General features: G+C 46.4%; 1 protein-coding gene across 33 annotated transcripts in view; it reads right to left on the bottom strand.

Moving 5' to 3' along the window:
* The window catches only part of LOC114796055 (neurexin-1a-like), a 252883-nt gene that overhangs the window by 87305 nt on the left and 145404 nt on the right, over positions 1-20174 (bottom strand). For all 33 annotated transcript variants that reach the window (XM_028989891.1, XM_028989898.1, XM_028989915.1 and 30 more), the window contains one exon: positions 5144-5325. In XM_028989891.1, the coding sequence (XP_028845724.1) occupies positions 5144-5325 (182 nt within the window). The remainder of the gene's footprint in view (positions 1-5143; positions 5326-20174) is intronic.

The raw sequence follows: 20174 nt of genomic DNA, 5'->3' as shown, positions 1-20174 counted from the left end.
AGGACAACCAGGAGACTGAGTGCATGGGGCTACATGTTCTTGCAAGGCAAAACCCGGCCAATTAGGGTGCAGCCACCACCTTTGGCTCACATGCGGCGTGGAGGAAGCCGGCAGCTTGAGTAATTATGCAATGGCACAGTTCCTCGTGACAATTTAATAATTTAACTCTGGTGTTAATAAGCCTCCAGCAAATGAATAGGTGCAGCATCACATGGCTGACTGCTCCTTCAGAGACATTTAAATCGCCATCTCCAGCCACCTTTTAATTCACCAAGAAAAAAAAAGGTCTCTCCTATTAGTGTGTGTTGCAATGATGTCCTTCAAGCCTCACTAGCTCCCCTATAACTCATAAAATGGGTGCATTAGGGGTGGATGTCTGACAAAGACTGGAAGGGGGCGTCCCAAACGTCCCAAAATACACATGCGCACTGCCACATTCGGTGGGAGGTTGAATAAATCCGAGGTTCTCCATTTACATTTAATTTTTTCCAAGAATTGCAGCTTCCAGCACTATCCTATTTCTACTTCAGCACTTCAGTGTTTCCGTTTCTGGCGGGATTTTCAGGCACAGAACCTCCAGTATGACAGATGTCAGTGACACACTGTCTGGCTGATATGCTTTGGGACCAGTAAAAAATGGAACAGCACTAACTAGGTCACCGCAATTGATTGTAGGTACCGTAAGGAATTCTGTGCAACATGACATATTGCAAACATTTTCGCTTTGCTTTTATCCTCTCAATAGAATAAGCATTTATCATACCTTTTTTTTTTTTTCTTCAGCCATGGTGTTTTCAGTAAGTATGTTACTGGAGTGTAACAGAACTACTCTGCACTTTTTCTTTCCGATCCCTGTTGCTTTAAAGCGGTGAACCTCTTGATGAAGCCTATTGAAATGGTGGGCAACGACGCAATGGGCCAGTCATTCGTACATTAACCTTTGTATGTTCTCAATTTCAGACATTGTTACTGTGGGGGAGCCCACAAAAACGGCTGAATAAGACCCATTCACAGCCTCAACCAATCAAAGTAAATCCACAATTTCTGCAGTGTATACTCTGCTTCTAGTGGCATAGCCTTATCTAGGCTCCCCTTGGTCATGTGCATTTCTGCTCAGCTGACATTTCAGCTTTCTGCAAAATTGTCACGACCCGAACTGGTCCTGGCACTCTGAGCCAGGTTTCTTCTCCTGTTGTATAGGTTCGGTTCTGGTGGGGTCAAAGACACCCGCGGTGGACTGGTCTACCCAGCAGCGTCCTGTGAAGGCATGGGGGGGTGGGGGGTGGGGTTGGGGGGAGTATAAATGTATCCTGAATGTCTCTAGTCCTCGTGTCTGCATTAGTCTCGTCGTCCTCCTTGTTTCCTGTCATGTCATTAACTCCTTGTTTTTGTCCGGAATCGTGCGCTTGCTTCCTCCCTGCCCTGCACCGCAGTCACAAAAATGGATCGATAGATGCCGCATCTCATTCATACAAAGATCTTTGTGGACAGTCATTATTAGTCCCAAAAAACAAGCATTCAATGACTGTGTATTGCTGTATAAATGTATAATATGATAATGCATGTAAATAAATGTAAGGACACATGACGTAGGCTATAAAACTGCTTAGCAATGCTGGGTTTGCACATCTCTTAATTGCCTCCTCTCTACAGCCTTGAGAATAACGTCAGCACTCAACTTGTAAAGGAAACATGGGAGATAGGAGACAGGATGAACCCTGGGACAAACAAGAACGTTTGCTCATTACCAAAACTTGATGCTCTGCAGGAGATGCAGGCTGCAGTGAACTTCAAAGTTAACATGCGCAGTTATCAGCCAGCCCGGCCGCATACGGGATCGTGCATTTGGGGCAGATTCCAGAAAGGTCCTCAAGCAGACTGAACCATGAAGCGATATTCCTCAATTCATTAAAAAAAAAAGAACACAGAAATGCAGTATTTTGTTAATTAAGCAGTAAGATTTGTGCCAAGTGCTGTTTACCAGCCCAGCCGTGCCAACATTGCGTAATTATAGCAGAGCTGAACCATCAATGTTTAGGATTGGCTGTCGTGGCAGTAGAGGCTTTTAAATACCTCAGCTTTAACTTGCATGATGGAAAATCTGCCATCCAGCTGTTTCTGCTGTCAGCAGGTACGTGGGCAGCAGATGTTTGTGCCAGGTGATACTGGGTGAAATGAGGCAGAACGATATTAAAAGGGATGTGGTCAGGGTGCTGATACTGTGAGAGTCCTCTCAGCCAATCGCGGTACATGCCGTACCTCACTTAGCAATGCAATTAATAACAATAATAATAGTAATAATAATGATAATATTAATAATAATTCTAAGGGAGGTGGTAAATCTGCAAACACTGGCATGGGAACGTGTATTTTTTCCCCCTTATGACTGCAATTCTGCGTGGCAGAGAGAGAAAGGAACAATGAAAAATAAATAAACAAACAAACAATATGACAGTGGCCACTGTAGCGAAAGGAGGCTGGATTCTCACAGGCCACTGCGCTCGCGCTCTATTAACGCCACAATTCTTCTGGCCTTCGCACGGGCGCGGTCCACTGTTCTCTCGGCTGCATGCCCGGCAATTTCGGGACGCTGGCTCGGTCGGCGTTTAGGGCCAGCGAATTTGTGTAACATACAGAGTCACATGACGCCGCCTGCACTATGGCGTCAAGGTGAATCTGTATGCACAACTATTCAAAAATGTAGGATTTCGAAATTGTCCTTAATTTTCCATCAAAAAATAAAACAAAGTTACAAAATGAGCTTCAAATGATCGTGTCTGAAATACTGATGTAGTCAAACCGCACATCTGCTGGTGTACTATAATCTACTAGTGTGAATTTGGCCAGTTTTATTGCTTCTTTAATTGGTGTTTTCAGCTCCACTAAGATCATGGAAAAGCTAGTTAACACTCGAGACTTATTGTTGCTAATGATAGTTCTCACTACAGCTATGCAGAGATTCCATTTATTAACAAATTAGTGTGCCAATCGACGCCTTTTTAATGCACCAAAAATAAGTTTATTTCTACAAGACCCTAAACTTACGAACCGGTAGTGTACAGTACAGGCCAGATGTTTCAACCCACCCTCAAGACTAAGTAATACGACCCTAATTGTACATAAAAGAAATGTGATGCAATGACGTACAGAGCAAGACTAAATTCATGGAGTTCCCTGCAAAATAACCACCCCCTGCCTTTCCATTCCTGCAAATTCCCCAAAGCCTCCCGGCACCTTCTCAGACATACAGAGTTAATGTCAGTGTACGAAAACGCTCGACTGTTTTGTCTTCAGCAACCGACAGTCTACGCGGCTACAGGCGATTAAATATTGAAAAGCCGTCGGTTGCTGTATGTTGCCGGCGTAAGGAAGTCAGGCAGCGTGCTAATGTGTTGGTGTGTCTTCCTTGTTCGGCGTTGTCTGTGCCCTGTGCGACGGCGTGTGGTCCTAACGCGGCGTGTCAGCTCGGGCGGAGCGTAGTGTGCGTGAGAGTCCTGTTGTTATTGTGCCACGATTTGTTCTCGCCTGCCGCGCAGCTGCAGCCCGGGGCCTGCCTCCCTAGGGCAGCGATGACACGAAACACCTTGACACCAGCGGGGGGTGGGGCTCCGAGTCACTGCATGGTCGGGGGACAGGTGTGCTCTTGTCACTGTGCGTTTATAGTCAAGACACCGAAGAGCACAGGACGTGTGTGTCCAATTCGTACGGGCATGGATGGCATCTTAACTTATTGACTTTTATTTTAATGTTTGAGTGTATGTGTGTGTGTTTAATGGTTGCATTTTGGTTGTAATATGGTTGCATCAAACATAGGCGTGTTTAATGAACATTACATAATGTTGAAATTCATACAAATCTGAAGTTTACATCTGTTCAGGCTCCATCTGACATATTCTGCATGAATCAGCCATGCTGTACAGTAAAGCATATTAGCCTTATGCAAAAACGGTTGTGCACACATATGGATGCTCAGTATGGTGTGTGTGTGTGTGTGTGTGTGTGTGAGAGAGTGAGAGAGTATGGGGGAGGCAGGGCAAAGAGCCGCTTCATTCCTTATTGCTAAGATACTAAAACACAAGCTCCAAATCTCTCTCACTCGATTATCCTTGACGTCTCTGAGCTCAGATGCAGGAGAAGAAGAGGAGAGCGGCGACGAGACCATTGCACTGCTCACTGTGAAGAGTTCTCCGGATGTTAATGAGCAGGAGTATACCGCGCGGACGACGCCCCGACCTTGCCCGCTTATCACTGTGGTTCTTCCCTTTGTTGCTGCTCGCCCTTTTCTCTGACGGATTACTGCTTTTCTCTTGACTACTCTTCTGGATTGCCCTCGTCTGACTTGCGCTCTGACCCTGATGTTCCCGACTGAACGCTTGTCCAACGACGGCACTTCAGCCTATCTATCAGGCTCATATATCGCCGGCCCACCTCCAGTACCAGGACGCCACAGACTGCTCCACATCTCAGAAAGCTCACCCTCCCTCTCTTCCTGCCTCCTCCCATCTCTTCAAGCTCTCACGTCCAGCTGAACCCAGTCCTCCTGCCTCGCCCACGTACCCCGGGACGTCTGCGAATGCGCCCCCTCGCCCTCCCCATGACACTAAGATGTCATTGGCATCATACCATCATCACAAAAAACAGCATTAGGATGTATGTGTATGTATTTTGGCTGTGTGTGTGTGTGTGTGTGTGTGTACATAGGTGTGTCCTGTAGCTAAAGCCTTCTTCTGAACTGAAGAAGGCGACTGATGATTGGCAGTTGCGAATTGTGTCATTGCCTGGTCGCAGTACAGCAATATAACTAGTGTGGTAAATATCTGGATGAGTTGCTGGAAGGCTACATCCAATGAGGGTGCAGGACACGTGGGCCATTCCATTTACTGAACCAAATCCTTATTTCTTTGTTTCATTTGGACATCTTTTTTCCTGTTTCTTGAAAGCATTTCCTGCCATATCATGAGAAAACGTTGGATTGGAGACCAATAGCCATGACAGATTGTATCGTTACGTAGTCTGATTGCGGCCTGAATTGGGTTTATGTACAGTAAACAGTTCATACTGTACAGTGGTGTTGGTATGTGAAGCCTGCGGTGTGCAGCTGTGCTTGTAGACGTGTGAACCCGGACAGTCGGGGCAGACTCACGATGTGCAGTTTCAGGTAGTCGCCGAGGCCGGTGGAGCTGTCCACCCGCACCAGCACCGCGTCTTTCTGCTGCGTGCTGAAGCCCAGGGCCAGTCGGTCCGCTCGCGTGCTCGGCCGGTCATTGGGCGGCCACGTGTACGTGATCAGTCCGCCGCCTCGTCCGAATATGTACGTAGTTCCCGCTGCAGGGGGGCGAGAAGGGGAAAGAATGATTATTGCAATAGAGAAAAAACAAAACCAAACAGGAAGTAATTGCTGAAGGAAGCGAGCAGCTCCTCTTTGCATGCTGGACGGTCATTAGAAACAAGGGCCGCGTGCCGTGCGTCCAGGATTGGGAAAACGGCGCCCTCTGCATTTCAATCACCCGCCTCCGGCCGCACGGACACACAACCCTTTTAATTCACGGCGCCCCCCCCCCCACCCCCGTCCTCCCGCACACTGTAGCTTTGTGTCCAGCTCTGAGATAAGCCAGTGTCTGCAAACGCGGGCCGTTAATTACGCGGACATTCGCCGAGCCCCTCACTTACCGCTGGTGTAGGTGTGCCGCGTCAGCGCTGCCTGGCAGCAGTCGTCTATTCAGAGGCTAGCGTAAGGTTCATTAACTGGATTTTTCAGCTAATGAATGAGGGGTTCAGCAGGAGTTCCCAGACGAGAGCGCGAGGAAAGAAAACGGACCGTTTCATAAAAATACCTGTAGTGGCGCCCTGGGGGTTGTGGAGTGCCAGAGCTTACAAGCTGTTTTGTAACTTTGTATAACAGAACAGAGTTATTATTACAGTCTTGGGCGACGTGGTCATATGGAGACAGGCTGATTTTCCGCACCTACGTCAGAACGCATGGAAGCAGGAACATATGGACCTCTGGGTGTCTCCCTGATCTGCACTCATGCTTACAGCACAGATTCTAGGCCATATGGCCCTCCGCTTTTCAGACTCGCACAGTAAAACGGAAGGAAAGTAAAAACTCAATGTAGGGTTTAATTGCTTAATTTCACATGAGGTGTATCTGTGGCAGTGAAACAGTGATATCTTTAAGAAGTGGGTCTTGCTCATGCAAGCCATGCTGCCCTTGTCATCAATTAAAGATATCTTTCAGAGATGTGGAGATGAGAGAAAATTTCTTTTTTTTATGGCCATTGTTGCCTTGATATAACTTCCACTTCCACTTAATTGAGGGACATGACGTGACCTGATCTTCATTCTGATAGTACTTCTATTAGGGGACAACCCACATTTGTAGCCGGTATTCAAGCTACAAACCATGGACAATTATTCTCTTTTATTTAGAGTAACATTTTAAGAATATTGATTTCAGTCATGGCAAAAGAAGGCAATGTTGGAACAATGTGGACGAGTCCTTGTTGTACTGTTGCCTGATACTTGATTGTTTAAGGCCAGAATTGTGCCAAAACACACACAAATTTGAGTGTGTGTCTGATGTATCTTACTGTAATGACATATGAATTCCTCAATTATAAGCAAGCAGCGATTTTTAAAAACTGCTCAATCTGGCAACACAAATTCTGAGACAATGATGCTTATGATTAGAAATGTTACCCATTGGGTATAATATATTTAAGCTAAACATTTAACTTTACATAATTAACATAAATGGCTTATTCTGAAACTAATAGCTTTAAGCATGCTAAAAAAATCTGTTAATTTATAAAAATATTTTAAAAAATTATGGATACAAAATAACTAGTGGTATCTCGCCATATTCCTATATGCTGATTCCAAAAGGATTCTTCCATTCACAGGACATGAGTATCACTGAGTGTCCATAATTTATGACTTTCAGAGATTCTAAGTAACATTTTATTTCTTCTAGTTGGTTTATGTGTTTATATATTGCGTAAGCTTTTCTAAAAAAATGGTGCTCATTATCCATGTTACACTGGAAATCTTTAAAAATTCATTGAGGGTCTGAGAGTAGGATTATTACAGCAGCAATGACGAAATATATCCTTCCCAATTAAATGTCCAGTTAGCCGAAAACCATATCAGAAAAATACTTTTGTCTCATCATTTATTTCCATTACATCCACCTCCAGTGATCATAAATATTTACTATGGTACATATGACAACACAAATTATGACTAATTCATGACCAATATCATGATTCAAACATCCACAATCCAGAAGGCAGAAGCATGCAACCTAATGCAGTTTTCATTGCACTATTAACACATGAAAGTACATCATGAAATCCATATTTTGCAGGGCTTTTTAAGTCACTTTTTATTTTCACTTTATCAGAACACTTGAATTAATGCACTAACCATCAATCTTTATATATCTATAAACAAGATCACAGATCAGCCCCATGTACCAGGAGCAACATAGACACCCGTCCAGTGTGCTAGTTTTAAACAAACCATGGATCTGGAGTGTCATTAAGCATATGATAAAATTAATTAAATAGCGTTTAATTCAATGTTGAACCTGAGTTAGGGGGGAGCTGCTATTGGAGGCAGGCACAAGGCCGCAGCCTGGCGTCGGGCGCCATCAAACACCCTCCTCCCATCCCCGTCCCAAATTCCAGCGGGCTCTAATTAAACCCTTTCACGTCAGCCCTCCAGCTACTGCCTCATCCCGTCCTGGCGCCCTCAGCTAGCCCGGCACTGACCGCCTTTTCTCTGGTGCCGCTTCTCTGGGTTGATAATGGGAAAGGGTGGGTGGGGGTTTAAATAGTTAAATAAATCATTTGTGTGTGTGTGTGTGTGTGTGTTGGGGGGGGTACACCGCCTTGATGAGCAGGTAGCTGGAGTGGGAAGAATTTTCGATACGAGCAGCATCAGATGCAGAGCCTAGCGCACACCTCCAGACTGGCGCCGCGGCGCGGGGCGCCCCGACACGTGTTTGCTCAGCTCCTGGGTGGCTGTAATTATCCTCCAGCACACTCATTTTGTTTGCTCTCCTGAGACGCCAGCCGCCCCCCACACTCCCGATATGGATCTGCAGCAGTCATTGGATACAGTGTCGTCCTGGAAATATTTCTCTCCCGCTGGCAGCTCTTTAGGCGATGAGTGTCTCACTGTATCTTTCCCGCTCGTGGCAAAAAAAAAAAAATCATAAAAAAAGAATACACTGCGGGGTAATTAACAATGGATTCGTCCTTCACGTTCTCGCCACACTTCCGCTGTGGTGACCCTGGCGGATGCAGCGGCAGTGACCACAGTGACTCTCGTGGTCTTTCCCGTCCGACTTTATTCTCATTAACGCTGAAGAGGGACGCTCCTCCCTGACACCCCCAAAACATTCTGCATTGTGCTTTTCCGGGAAAAAATCTCAATGCCCCAGTCTATGTTCAGATGCCACTTAATGAACCGTGAGCTGGCTGCGAGCAGGACCATTAGCATCTTAAATATGCTCCATCATTGGAAACGGATGGGCAGCGGCTGGGGCGGCGCGAGCGGAACTTTTCCAATACGCCGCTTCGCTAAGGTCAATCCTTGAGGCCGTCTTCCTTCCGACCTCTGGGCCGGCTAACACACTCTCCTAACAAGCCTCATGTTACCTTCTCTGCCGAGAAACGAGGGGACGAATCCAATTATAATCATATATCAGTTGAGGAAATAAGATTTTGAAAACGACGTTATGGATCTGTTTTTCTGTCGGCATCTTCTGCTTTCATTAAAAGTGGATTCAGACAAGCCCTTGTGCACTCGAAAAGGAGTACAGTGCATTGAAAGCAGGCAATTAGACGCTTCTGCCTAGGACGGTTGAACGAGTGGGGGGGGTTCTGCAGACTATTTGCTTTAAAACCCCATAAATGACCCGCTGCGCTGATTGATCAATATTGATGATCACTATCCATTTAATATCAGCTAATCATTCTTAAGACTTTTAAGATGGCATAAGCATCAATAAAAAGCCGCAGTGGTTCGGATTTATCTGAATTCGCCACCGATGCCTCCATTTGCAATTTTAATCTAAATGAAAGCCGGAGTGGCCGGCCAGCAGCCAGTCACCGGCCACCGCGCTAATGGCGGCTTTAAAGCCGCTTCGCCTGCCCGTCGATATCCCGCCGCTCTGTTCCTGCTTGTTATCAGCAGACCCGCGTCAGGAACCCGGCGCGCTCTTACCCGACGCGTCGGCAGCAGACAGCCGTCTCCGCTTATTAAGAGGCACTTGGTGCAGCCGCCCAAAAAACACAACGCGTCGGAGGGTTCTGCCTTTTTCACGAATGTTTTGACACCGTCTGTAAGACTAAGGCCCTCGGCTAGTCAGAGCGTGCGCCCGCTTTTCTTTTCTTTCTGTCTTTCGTATGTCCGCATCCACACTGTCTCTGAACAGCCATCTTTAAAACCCATTTTCCATGTTTGCCAGTTGGTGAGAACTGTTTGGGGCTTGGCCAGCCTCTCTTACAAGCAGCCTGCTGTTATTCCACCAACTCGGAACGTACACTTGAACTCACTAGAGGAGCTTTCTATTTCCCGGGGAACCGTTCCCGAGATTGATGGGACACCGAGGGGCCACTCCGTGTCCGGAGTTTGGATGTTGCTGATGTAGTACATTTACAGCATTTATCAGACGGCCTTATCCAGAGCGACTTACAATCAGTACTTACAGGGACAGTCCCCCCCTGGAGCAACTTAGGGTTAATTGTCTTGCTCAGGGACACAATGGTAGTGGGATTTGAACCTGAGTCTTCTGGTTCACAGGCGAGTGTGTTACCCACGAGGCTACTACCACCCTGTAGTGTTCCTGATTCCCCTTATTGTTTCCATCTGTGCGTGATTATTAATGTTTCGTTTCATGTCTTTGTTGGGTCGTGGATTGTTGTCTTGGCGTGTGACCATGTTTTATGATCGTGTTTGTTCCTTGTCATGCGAGTGTGTCCATCCACTGACACCGTCGCCCATGACGGGCCCTTATGAAGAGCTGCTGGCGCTTTGTAGATGTTCTGTCAGTAATCAATGGGCTCTGTGTGCAATGGTTTTTTGCATAAAATATTAGTGTGATTGGGGTTTTCTGTTCTTCTGTAGGCCATCAACTCTCAGTTTGCTGTGTTCTAAGCAGACCTAAAAACGTAAGATGTTCAGATGGCATAGATAATTTATCACTTGTATCAGCTTTCCCTCAAACTATGGGATTATTGCATACTTACATCAACCTATACAAAGGAATACAAAAGTTTGAGGAATAAAAAGAACTTGTGAAAGAACTGGTTCTTTATACATTTGGAATTTTAATCCCCTATGAATTAATGAAGGATCACAAACCTTCCACCGTATACAGCTGCATTTCAACATAAGAGTGTATTAATTGTGTGTGAGGTACTTGGCACACATCCAGGGCAAGAGCGCTTTGGGCCAGTATAGGGGGCAGTGATGGCCTAGCGGGTAAGGAAATGGACCTGTAATCAGAGAGTTGTCGGTTCGAAGGTGCCACTGAGCAAAGCACCGTCCCCATACAATGCTACCCGGACGCCTTTCATGGTGATGGTTAAATACAGAGGACACATTTCGTTGTGCTGTGACACACTTTCATTTCCATCCATAATTATATGCTGAAGGTTAGGCTTTTGCCTAATGATTTGCACAGTAAAATGACAGTCGAATATGAAAGGTAAACAAAGGTGGACAAAAGCCTTCAAATCCAAATTAAGTCACACCGCAAGATGCACCATCAGCAAAGGCCAATCGGACAATTTTAAGATTAGTCGTGCTTTTCCAAGTAATGAAATTGCCCCATTTGGCAGATTCCCCCCAACACACACACACACACACACACACACCCCGTATACATTTACTTAATTCTGTAATGCTCCATCTTTCACCATGCAACGGAGCTGCTCACATAAAACCAATATGTCCCATTATATCCCAAGCCAATCAATGACCAGGCTTTGCTTGAACAAAAACCGCTCTAAAAAGATATAATCATATATAATATAAAACATAAACCAGGGCCATTGTATAAATACTTCTACAAATTGAGGCCTGTGTAAAATGGCCATATCTAATCATTGTAAATAGAGAAAGACTCTATGCTGAACATGTTTATTGGTATGAGGCACTCCTATCTTAATTATATGAAAAGTCAATTCTGATACACTTATATATAGTATAGTAGATTTTCTGAATGCACTGATGTCCTGTCATTGTTAAATAAAACACATTTTTTGCAAATGCCAGTGAAACACAAGCACATATGGTTGCACACATCAAATAAATTGTCTTTGCAAATTCACTGTCACTCTCAGTTAACACCATATCGCTCTGTCATCAAGAAGTGTGAAGAGTGTCATTATAGCGACTCATAAAGCATGTGAGCGCAGGGAAGGTGACAGGCCACCCCACCCCACGCTTCACTGGTCTATGTCATGTAAATAACCCTTGCCATTACGCACCGCCTGTCTCTTCTTAAGCCCATCGTTTAACTTGATAAATCACTGGCCATTGCTCTCTGAGCCTGGCCGGAGCAGGCCGTCTCATTCCGGAGTCAGCAGAAAAAAAAAAAAAAGCCCGGCGGTGGTAAATCAGCGGCTGGCAAGTCGCTCATGATTTGCGGAGTTTGCTTAATAAGTCTCAGCGTATTGGCATGTATATGGGAGAGTCGATATAAACCTTTACAGTTCACTGGCCAGGCGCTCCATCTTCAGGACGGCTCTGGAGAAACTTCAATTCCGCCGCCCCATAAATATGAGAGCGGTCTGTTCGGACGAGCGGCTCCTCGTCGCCGTCCGTTCAAGGCTCGGCTGATGAAATGGAAATCAAATCCGTTTCGCCCCAGTCCGTCCCCGCTGTCTGATAAGCAGCGCCAGGTCTCTGCCCTTTTGCACACTCTGCGCCGTTATGGCGGACCTGGAGCGATGCGAGGGAGCCGTGCGTCCGTTCCCCGGCCCTGGGAATAGCGGGGTTCTGCCGAGCGAGCAGAAAATCACGCTTACAGCCCGCTGCGGGTCGACCCCTGAACCCACGAGCGCTCTCGCGGGCCGGCGCCGGCCAGACCAGACAAGAATTGTCTTTCGGTGCTGCAGCCGTGGCAATAATGACCTAAAAAAAAAAAAAGTAGGCTGGTGTTTTGTTCCATTAGCAGAACGATGGGGATGACAGTCGTTGTCTGAAGCTCGGTGGGCTGGAAGCAGTTAAATATTATTCAACTAAGATTAAAAAAAGATGACATTTCATTGGCAAAGTGTGGTTGCCACCCCTTTTGAAAAATGAGAAAAAGTAAGCGAGGCCTCCTGAACCCAATTAAACTAGGAGGTAATGCTCAGCGGACAGGTCACACTCATCAAAAGCACTCATTCCATTACCTGATTCCTGCACGGCCTCGCCACGGAACGTCTCAATTCATTTCTCTGCAGGGCTGTTTCTTTATTTCTCGAGAAAGCCATTACATCCCTCCCTGCCCCTTGCTGGGCTTGACTGTCATGTCGTCAGTGAAGGACAGACGGGGAAGATCGAGTGGACGCGAGGGACGGATTTACAATATGAACACTGGAAGCTCAGATGTGCCATTATTGTCATTAGGCTCCACAGCAGAAATGAAAAAAACCAGCGGAAGAGGACGGGGTGTTCCATCGCATCCATTTCCTGTGTGCCTTGTTGTCGCACGCCTGGTTATGACAGGCCTGGAGGGCAGCAACGCTTGCGTCCCTCGCTCCTTGGGTAAAAAGTGGCTAATTCCCACTCCAGGGGCTGCTGGCGTTTTTTTTTTTTTTTTTTTAGGGAGTCATGGTGTCACTCGCAAACCGAATCTTCCCCCGACCACAGAGTTGCCTCTTCCCCCCGGAGGCCCGAGGATTAACGACTGCGACCAGCGTAGCAGAAAGTCGGGGCTGCCAGTGCTGACAGGCCTGATTGTCTTAATTAAGCAGTCCAGCGAACGAGCAGCGGCTCCCCCAACGGCTGCATAATGGCTCTGCCGGGCAGAGACCTTGGCTGGACAGGTGATGTCTCAGCGCATCAATGGCCCCTGATCAACTCCTAATGCTTTCTCATCGCGTAGAGGCTCTGACCTCCTGACCCCCTTCAGCTCATTAATCCATTAAGTAACAGCGCCGGATCCGTGTTGGTTTGGGTCAACAGTCCTAGGCGGCTTTAATGTGTCGCGCCGCGCCGTGGTGAAGTGACTGACTATAATTCCCCGGGTCTAATTCATCGCTTTGCAACTATCAGCGGCGCTCCTTTGCACTAATTTCACTTTTTTTATTTATTTGGCGGATAATTTTCTGTTTGTGGGAGTCAGCAGCGATTGCAATTATAGAAAAAAGGCGGAACACAAGCGAGTGGAATAATTGCACCAAGGATGCGAGCGCCTCGATTTTCGAGACCACGGGACTCATTAACCCTTTACCACACAGAGAAATCTGAGAAAATCTTTACTGACCATGCACACCGACCGAACACAAACCTGGATCAACGCTAAAATGGCATTATGACTATGTTGGCAATCAAAGGCATGTCTTACACAGACTTTTTGCTCTCCACCAAAGGTGTAGCTAAATTTGTGTTCAAAGTAACAAAAGCCTTTGTATTTGCATTAGTCCCTGCTCGAAACCATGTCTAAAGTTAGTGACTCATTGTTCAATTATATTGTGGTGGTACGTTTTGAAAATGTGTGGGTGCATGATGCTTCTGTGCATTCACTAGTCAGAAAGATTCTGCTCATTCATGTCGTTTTTTTTTTTAGATTTTATCTAAATCTTTGTTTATAATAAACAATTAACAACTGGTTTATGTGACTTTATTTTAACCACTAATTCACATCATTAACTAGTATATACAGAAATGTATGGCACTCAATATGCAACATAATAACACATTTCATAACACCAAATATTCATCTGATCATTTATCTAGTAAACCAGATCAATATTTGGTGTCTGCCAAACCCAAAACACACCCCAGAATTAATATGAGAGTTAAAAAACTCTTTCCACTGAACTATGATTAGTCTACCGTCAGAACTAAGAAAATGCCATTGTTATTTACATTTACAGCATTTATCAGACGTCCTTATCCAGAGCGACTTACAATCAGTAGTTACAGGGACAGTCCCCCCCTGGAGACACTCAGGGCTAATTGTCGTGCTCAGGGACACAATGGTAGTAAGTGGGATTTGAACCTGGGTCTTCTGGTTCATAGGCAAGTGTCTTACGTACTAGGCTACTACCACCTTTTATTATGCAATACACAACATCAGTAGCCACAAGTACCAGCAAAAAAGTGGTGATCAACCCGACAATAGATATACACAAGCATAACATGGGGGTAAGGGGGTAGACAGGTCAGGAAGACAGAATCACAGGGCAGTGGTGGCCTAGTGGGTAAGGAAGCGGAACCGTAACCGGAAGGTTGCCCGTTCAAATCCCAAACCGACCCCACACACTGCTCCCTGGGCGCCTGCCATGGCTGCCCACTGCTCATCAAGAGTGATGATATTTAAAAAAAATGCAGAGGACACATTTCGCTGTGTGCAGCGTGTGCTGTGCTTCATAATGACAATCATTTCGCTATCATTTTATTTTCCACTTTCACATGTGGAGTGAGCGTGAGAATAAAAAACAGCCCCTAGACTGTACTCCAATAGAGAGTACATTGTAAGAACTGAAGGGGGGAAAAAAGCACCTCAGCACATAAGCACATACAATAGACGAGACGAAGGAGCGAAAAAGGAAAACGGGAGGGATGGAGAGAGAAAAGATGAGTCTGTCAAAGCATGAGCTTATGGCAAATGTGAAAGAACTACTACGGAAAACTAGTATACCCAGACAATATGCTAAAAATGTGCAAAGTTATTAATCAAAAAACTAATACAGAGTCATAGTCCTTTAACACGATTTGATATTAAATGATATTTGAATGTCAGAGAGCAAACACGCACCCATGAAATCTCAATTTAATTGAGGTTTACACAGTTTAGTCCAATTTATCAGTTTGTTTTCTATTGTTTCAGCTTTTTGGACACGGCTATAAGGGGGGACACATTTATGTCTTTTGAACATTTTACTACAATTTTTTCATAGGGAGTACTTTTTACTATGCTACCCAAGAACACTTAAGAGTGTCCTCCAAGGAATGAAACAATGAAGAGCTGGGAGATAAGAGCAGAGCTGCAGCACCAGAGCCCACATGCTCACCTTAATGAATGTGCAGATGCGCTTCTAGAGCTTTCACAGGCCACAGGACCAAGTTTCACACCGCTAATGGACCAGGATAAGGTCTCTCAAGACGATCACTGGGGCTTTGCAAACGTCTCGGAGTATCGCTGAGCTACACCGGCTGCATTTACACAGGAAGTCTGCTGAAAATAAAAAAAAATAAAAAAAACGGCCATGGATACAGGCTTCAAAGGGCCGGAGAGTCCATTATTCACTTCCAACCAACATCCCAGCTCATTGCTACCTGCCGGCAAGTGTGCTTCAGCGCATCTTATCTCCCGAGCCGCACCTGAACAGAGCCAGGTACATCCAACCGAAGGCCGGGGTTGTGCCATTATCTACTCATCAGAAGCATATCATCCCGAATGCGTGTTTGTTCAGAGAGAGCTACAGACAGGACCGCGTACAGCAACGTGCTCCGCAGAACCGATGAAGGAGAGGGAGAAGGCCGAGGGCCGAGGTAAAAGTGGTCCGAGTTCAAAGCTTGGAGGATCACACATGCCCAGTCGTTACATGCCTGAGAATTTTTCAATGTTCAGCAATTCTCCTTGCTTGCCAGCTAGGTGTGTGTGTGTGTGTGTGTGTGTGTGTGTGTGTGTGTGTGCGTGTGAGAGATACAAAGAAAGAAAGAAAGAAAGAACAGGGTCATAAGGTGGACCCCACTTTTTATCTTATTTCTATGGCTCCACCAGTCTTGTATGTTTTTGAGCTGTTTACACGTTGTACAGGATGTGGCAAGGTGGTATGTGTTTAAGCCAAACCCCAGACACTGGCCTTAATTGCAGGAATAAAAATAATAATAATAATAATAAAAATAAATAAATAAACAAATAAATAAACAAAACGCCGCTTCTGCTGCTGCTTTGTAAATGAGCCCTTGTTAAATGGTGTGATGTCATTTAATTAGCTCAGTAGCTTAAGGAAATGAAGTTTGGAGGGGAGAACAGGGGGAAGAGTTGCCTTACAAAGCACACAGAGCACTAGTGTCTGCTGCTCAAGTGCAGAATACTAAGAACAAACTCTTTTACAGAAATACACTCATTCTTTAACCGAACAAGCACCAAACAAGTATTTCATTTACTGGGAATCCTTTTTTTGACTGATTGGTCGATAATGTTTTAATAGTTTGACCTTTCTGAATGTTTCAGGCTTGCCGTAGTGTTCTGAAACCCCGACCCTTAATGAAACGGCTGCTCTATAGCGTGTAACTCTGCACACGGAATGCATAGAATGTGTGTGTGTGGCCAACACAAAAAAACTATGACACTTTCACAGTTTGAAATATGCAAATTAATGAAAGCAGACACCCGGCAGTGTTTGAGGTATTTTGGAGAAGCCGTTTTTTTTTTTTTTTTTTTCACACATTTGCCAGCGGTGCGAGATGGAGGGGACTGTAGTGAAGGTGAACCCCCCCCCCCCCCCCCCCCCCCCCCCCCCCCACAATCCTATTAACATGGATTAGGGCCGGCTTTCCGCAGCGTGGCTACACCGCTGCAGGTACGCAACTGTAAACCGCAAGAGTGGCGGGCCGTAATTATTTATTCACTCATTTACACACCCGGCTACTCAGTACAGGAAACGCGGGAGCCGGGAAGTAAGCCGTCGTATTCGGGGCCAGTGAACTGGCAGTAATGGAGAAAATGAATGAAGACGTTCAACTTCGTTGAAAGGCAACACAAGGATATTGGCACGTCTGCCGACGAGCTACGTTCCCTGCGAATCGTTGCTACTGATGCGGTCATACATAAAATATGAAAGAGGAGCAATTACTTTGCTGTCGGCGGCGAGGCCCGGACTCTCCACTCTACCTGGCCCTATTATGTGGGATAAAGATGCTTTTTTGCCCTTCTTCCGGCACGATGACCTTTCCACTACCAATTAGGCTCTCGCTGGTAGCCGACCTCCCGACTGCAGCTCCTCGCCTTGCGTTTCATTTTCCCGTGCGTGTCTTTTTGGATCTCCCCGCTTTTAAGTAACAGGGAATGGAGAGAAGTGCCGGTTGTGTGTTTATGGGCAGAAATAATTAAAACAGAGTCACCATTCCGCAACTACAACTGATTTCTACAAACCCTGGAATTTCGAATCTCTTAAGATCAGTACAAATCTGCACTAATAAACGTTGCTTCGACAGTTATGAAGACTGCTGGGTTTGCAGGCTATACAAAGGAAGTTAGTAGAGAAGCGCAAAAGCGCAACACTGTCAGAGAGAATGTGAACTCATTTCTTACAGCATTCCTCGGTTTGCCTGGTTTTGCGCGGATATAGAACTTCATCTTGTATTGACCAATTGTTAAATGCAGGTCATAGCAACACTCTCCTAGACCACCAGACAACGGTCTTCTCACAGTACAACCACCATTTAGGAGCCATGACCAAAGGTATTTGCCACATATGTTTCACAATTGTCAACTTTCGTCAGCATTGCAAACGCACTTCTTTAGAAGGTTGCTGGTTCAAATCCCGATCCACCAAGGTGCCACTGAGGTGCCACTGAGCAAAGCACCGTCCCCACACACTGCTCCCCGGGTGCCTGTCATGGCTTCCCACTGCTTACTCGGGGTGATGGGTTAAATGCAGAGTACAAATTTCACTGTGTGCTGTGCTGCTGTGTATCACTTCACTTCACTGCATGGCCAGTAAGCACTCACATAAATTTGCACAAACAAACTTGACCAAAATGTGTATGCTACGGTAAATGACATGTATTTCAACTTGTGTATTGCAGTATATGCAATAAACGGTGTGTTTTTTTTATTTATTTACAGGGTGGTAGTAGCCTAGCGGGTAACACACTCGCCTATGAACCAGAAGACCCGGGTTCAAATCCCGCTTACTACCACTATGTCCCTGAGCAAGACGCTTAACAGTGAGTGTCTCCAGGGGGGACCGTCACTGTAACTACTGACTGTAAGTCGCTCTGGATAAGAACGTCTGATAAATGCTGTAAATGTAAATATATAAACATTTATTTATACTTTAATCCATCACAAGAGTTACAACTTGTAATAGCGAGAAACACCAACAAATAACTTTCACATGTTGTACAAAGACAGCTACAAGATTAATACAATTAACAAATAAACAATGGCACTTACTAGGTTTTGCCTGATGCGGCTCACAACTGCCCGTACTTAACATGGCGAAATCCGAGCCAAATCCTGTGCGAATTGCCTCGCGTCACGCCGTAATCCTGTATTTTGCATATTTTTGCATGAGAGAGCCGTCTCTTCTCGTCTGCGCGTGTTTACCGTTTATGCGTGTGTTTGTAATCCTGCGTGCTCATGCGTGCGTTCGCCCCCGTCCAACAGCAGCGCATGCCTCGTCTCTTTCGTGTATTTACAGTAGGTGTACGTATGCTAATTACATGCAAATGCGCGGCCTGCCTCTGCTCTCTCTCTCTCTCTCTCTCTCTCTCTCTCTCTGCGTTTGCCCGGCTACGCAGCGCTGACCTTCACAGTGACCAGGCATTTCATCATCACTGGGCGGAAAATCAACATCATTTTACGTTTCTTTCAAACGGCGATCATCTCCACATCCCCACTACCGCAGATACGGAAAGGGGAGGGGGGACAAGGGGACAGAGAGATAAAGACAGGAAGAGCCGAGATTGTGAAGATGATTAATAGACTGGCGTTTTTTCCAACCTGTCCCCGATATGAGGGAGTGAAGCACACGGAAATCCCTGTTTGTCAACCGAGGAGGACCATCCCTCATGCCCAGGGTCTCCCCCTGTCCAACGGCCGGTCATGTCTCATTTCCCTCCGCGGCACCATGACGATCATGGTACGAAAAGAGGGCCCCAGCCACTGGACAGAAAGCCGCGAGGTTTGGAATTCACCGGACAGTCCACGATTGAAGTGAAAGTGAAGTGACAGTAATTGTGAGACACTGCAGCACATCACACGGTGACACAACGAAATGTGTCCTCTGGATTTAACCATCGCCCTAAGTGAGCAGTGGGCGGCCATGACAGGCGCCCGGGGACCAGTGTGTGGGGACGGTGCTTTGCTCAGTGGCAGTGGTGGCCTAGCGGTTAAGGAAGCGGCCCTGTAATCAGAAGGTTGCCGGTTCGATTCCCGATCCGCCAAGGTGCCACTGAGGTGCCACTGAGCAAAGCACCGTCCCCACACACTGCTCCCCGGAACCTGCATGGTTCCCCGTGGGCACACGAGCACCCGGGTCCGTATCAGACATCCGGAGACACTGTCAACCGCGCTCTGTCTGAGTGACATCGGCCCCCGGGACACGCGAGTGAATAATTATTATTACACAATCCACCACACACAGAGATCAGAGCAGCGGCGTCCAGCCTCCAGCCTTGCGTAGCCCCGCCCCCTCCCTACATCATCCTCCTCCTCCTCCTCCTCCTTAGCTGTCGCATGCAGTCGTTTCAGCACCGCGGCCCGTACTTTCCTGCCTTAGCCAACCCTCACGCAGCAGCTGTGGACGGCGGCTGCCTCTAATCCGCTTCTTCATTAGCACTAAAGGTGGAGATTATTCAAATTGATTACAATCACTTTAATTGCTGTCCTGCCTTTGATGGCGAGGGGGGGGATTAGTCCAACAAAACTGACATTAAAAAAGGGACCAAATTTGTCACACTTTCCCCCGGACTGGCCTCGTCAGATGGAGAGCTGGAAGCTAAAGGTCAACTTATTACAGCCCCCTCGCCACAAGATTGTCCCGTCACCTCCCACCCGATATCTGCAGAAACGCGCCGGGCCATATCGACAACATGGAACGCCGAATACTGATGAGGGGGGGGGTGGGGGTTCCAGGCGGCTCCTCGTTTATTCCCCTTCACCTGCTCAGGCGGGTCTCCTCCGAGCAGAACCCGAGAACCTACAGCTGCTGCATCTCCACTGTGAAGTAGAACATCAAAGTCAGCACAGGCATTGTATTCAAATGTTCCGT

This window comes from Denticeps clupeoides, chromosome 8 (assembly GCF_900700375.1).
Source record: "Denticeps clupeoides chromosome 8, fDenClu1.1, whole genome shotgun sequence".
NCBI classification, from domain to species: Eukaryota; Metazoa; Chordata; class Actinopteri; order Clupeiformes; family Denticipitidae; genus Denticeps; species Denticeps clupeoides.
Note: the sequence above shows the minus strand (reverse complement) of the source record. Positions and strands in the feature narration are given on the sequence as shown.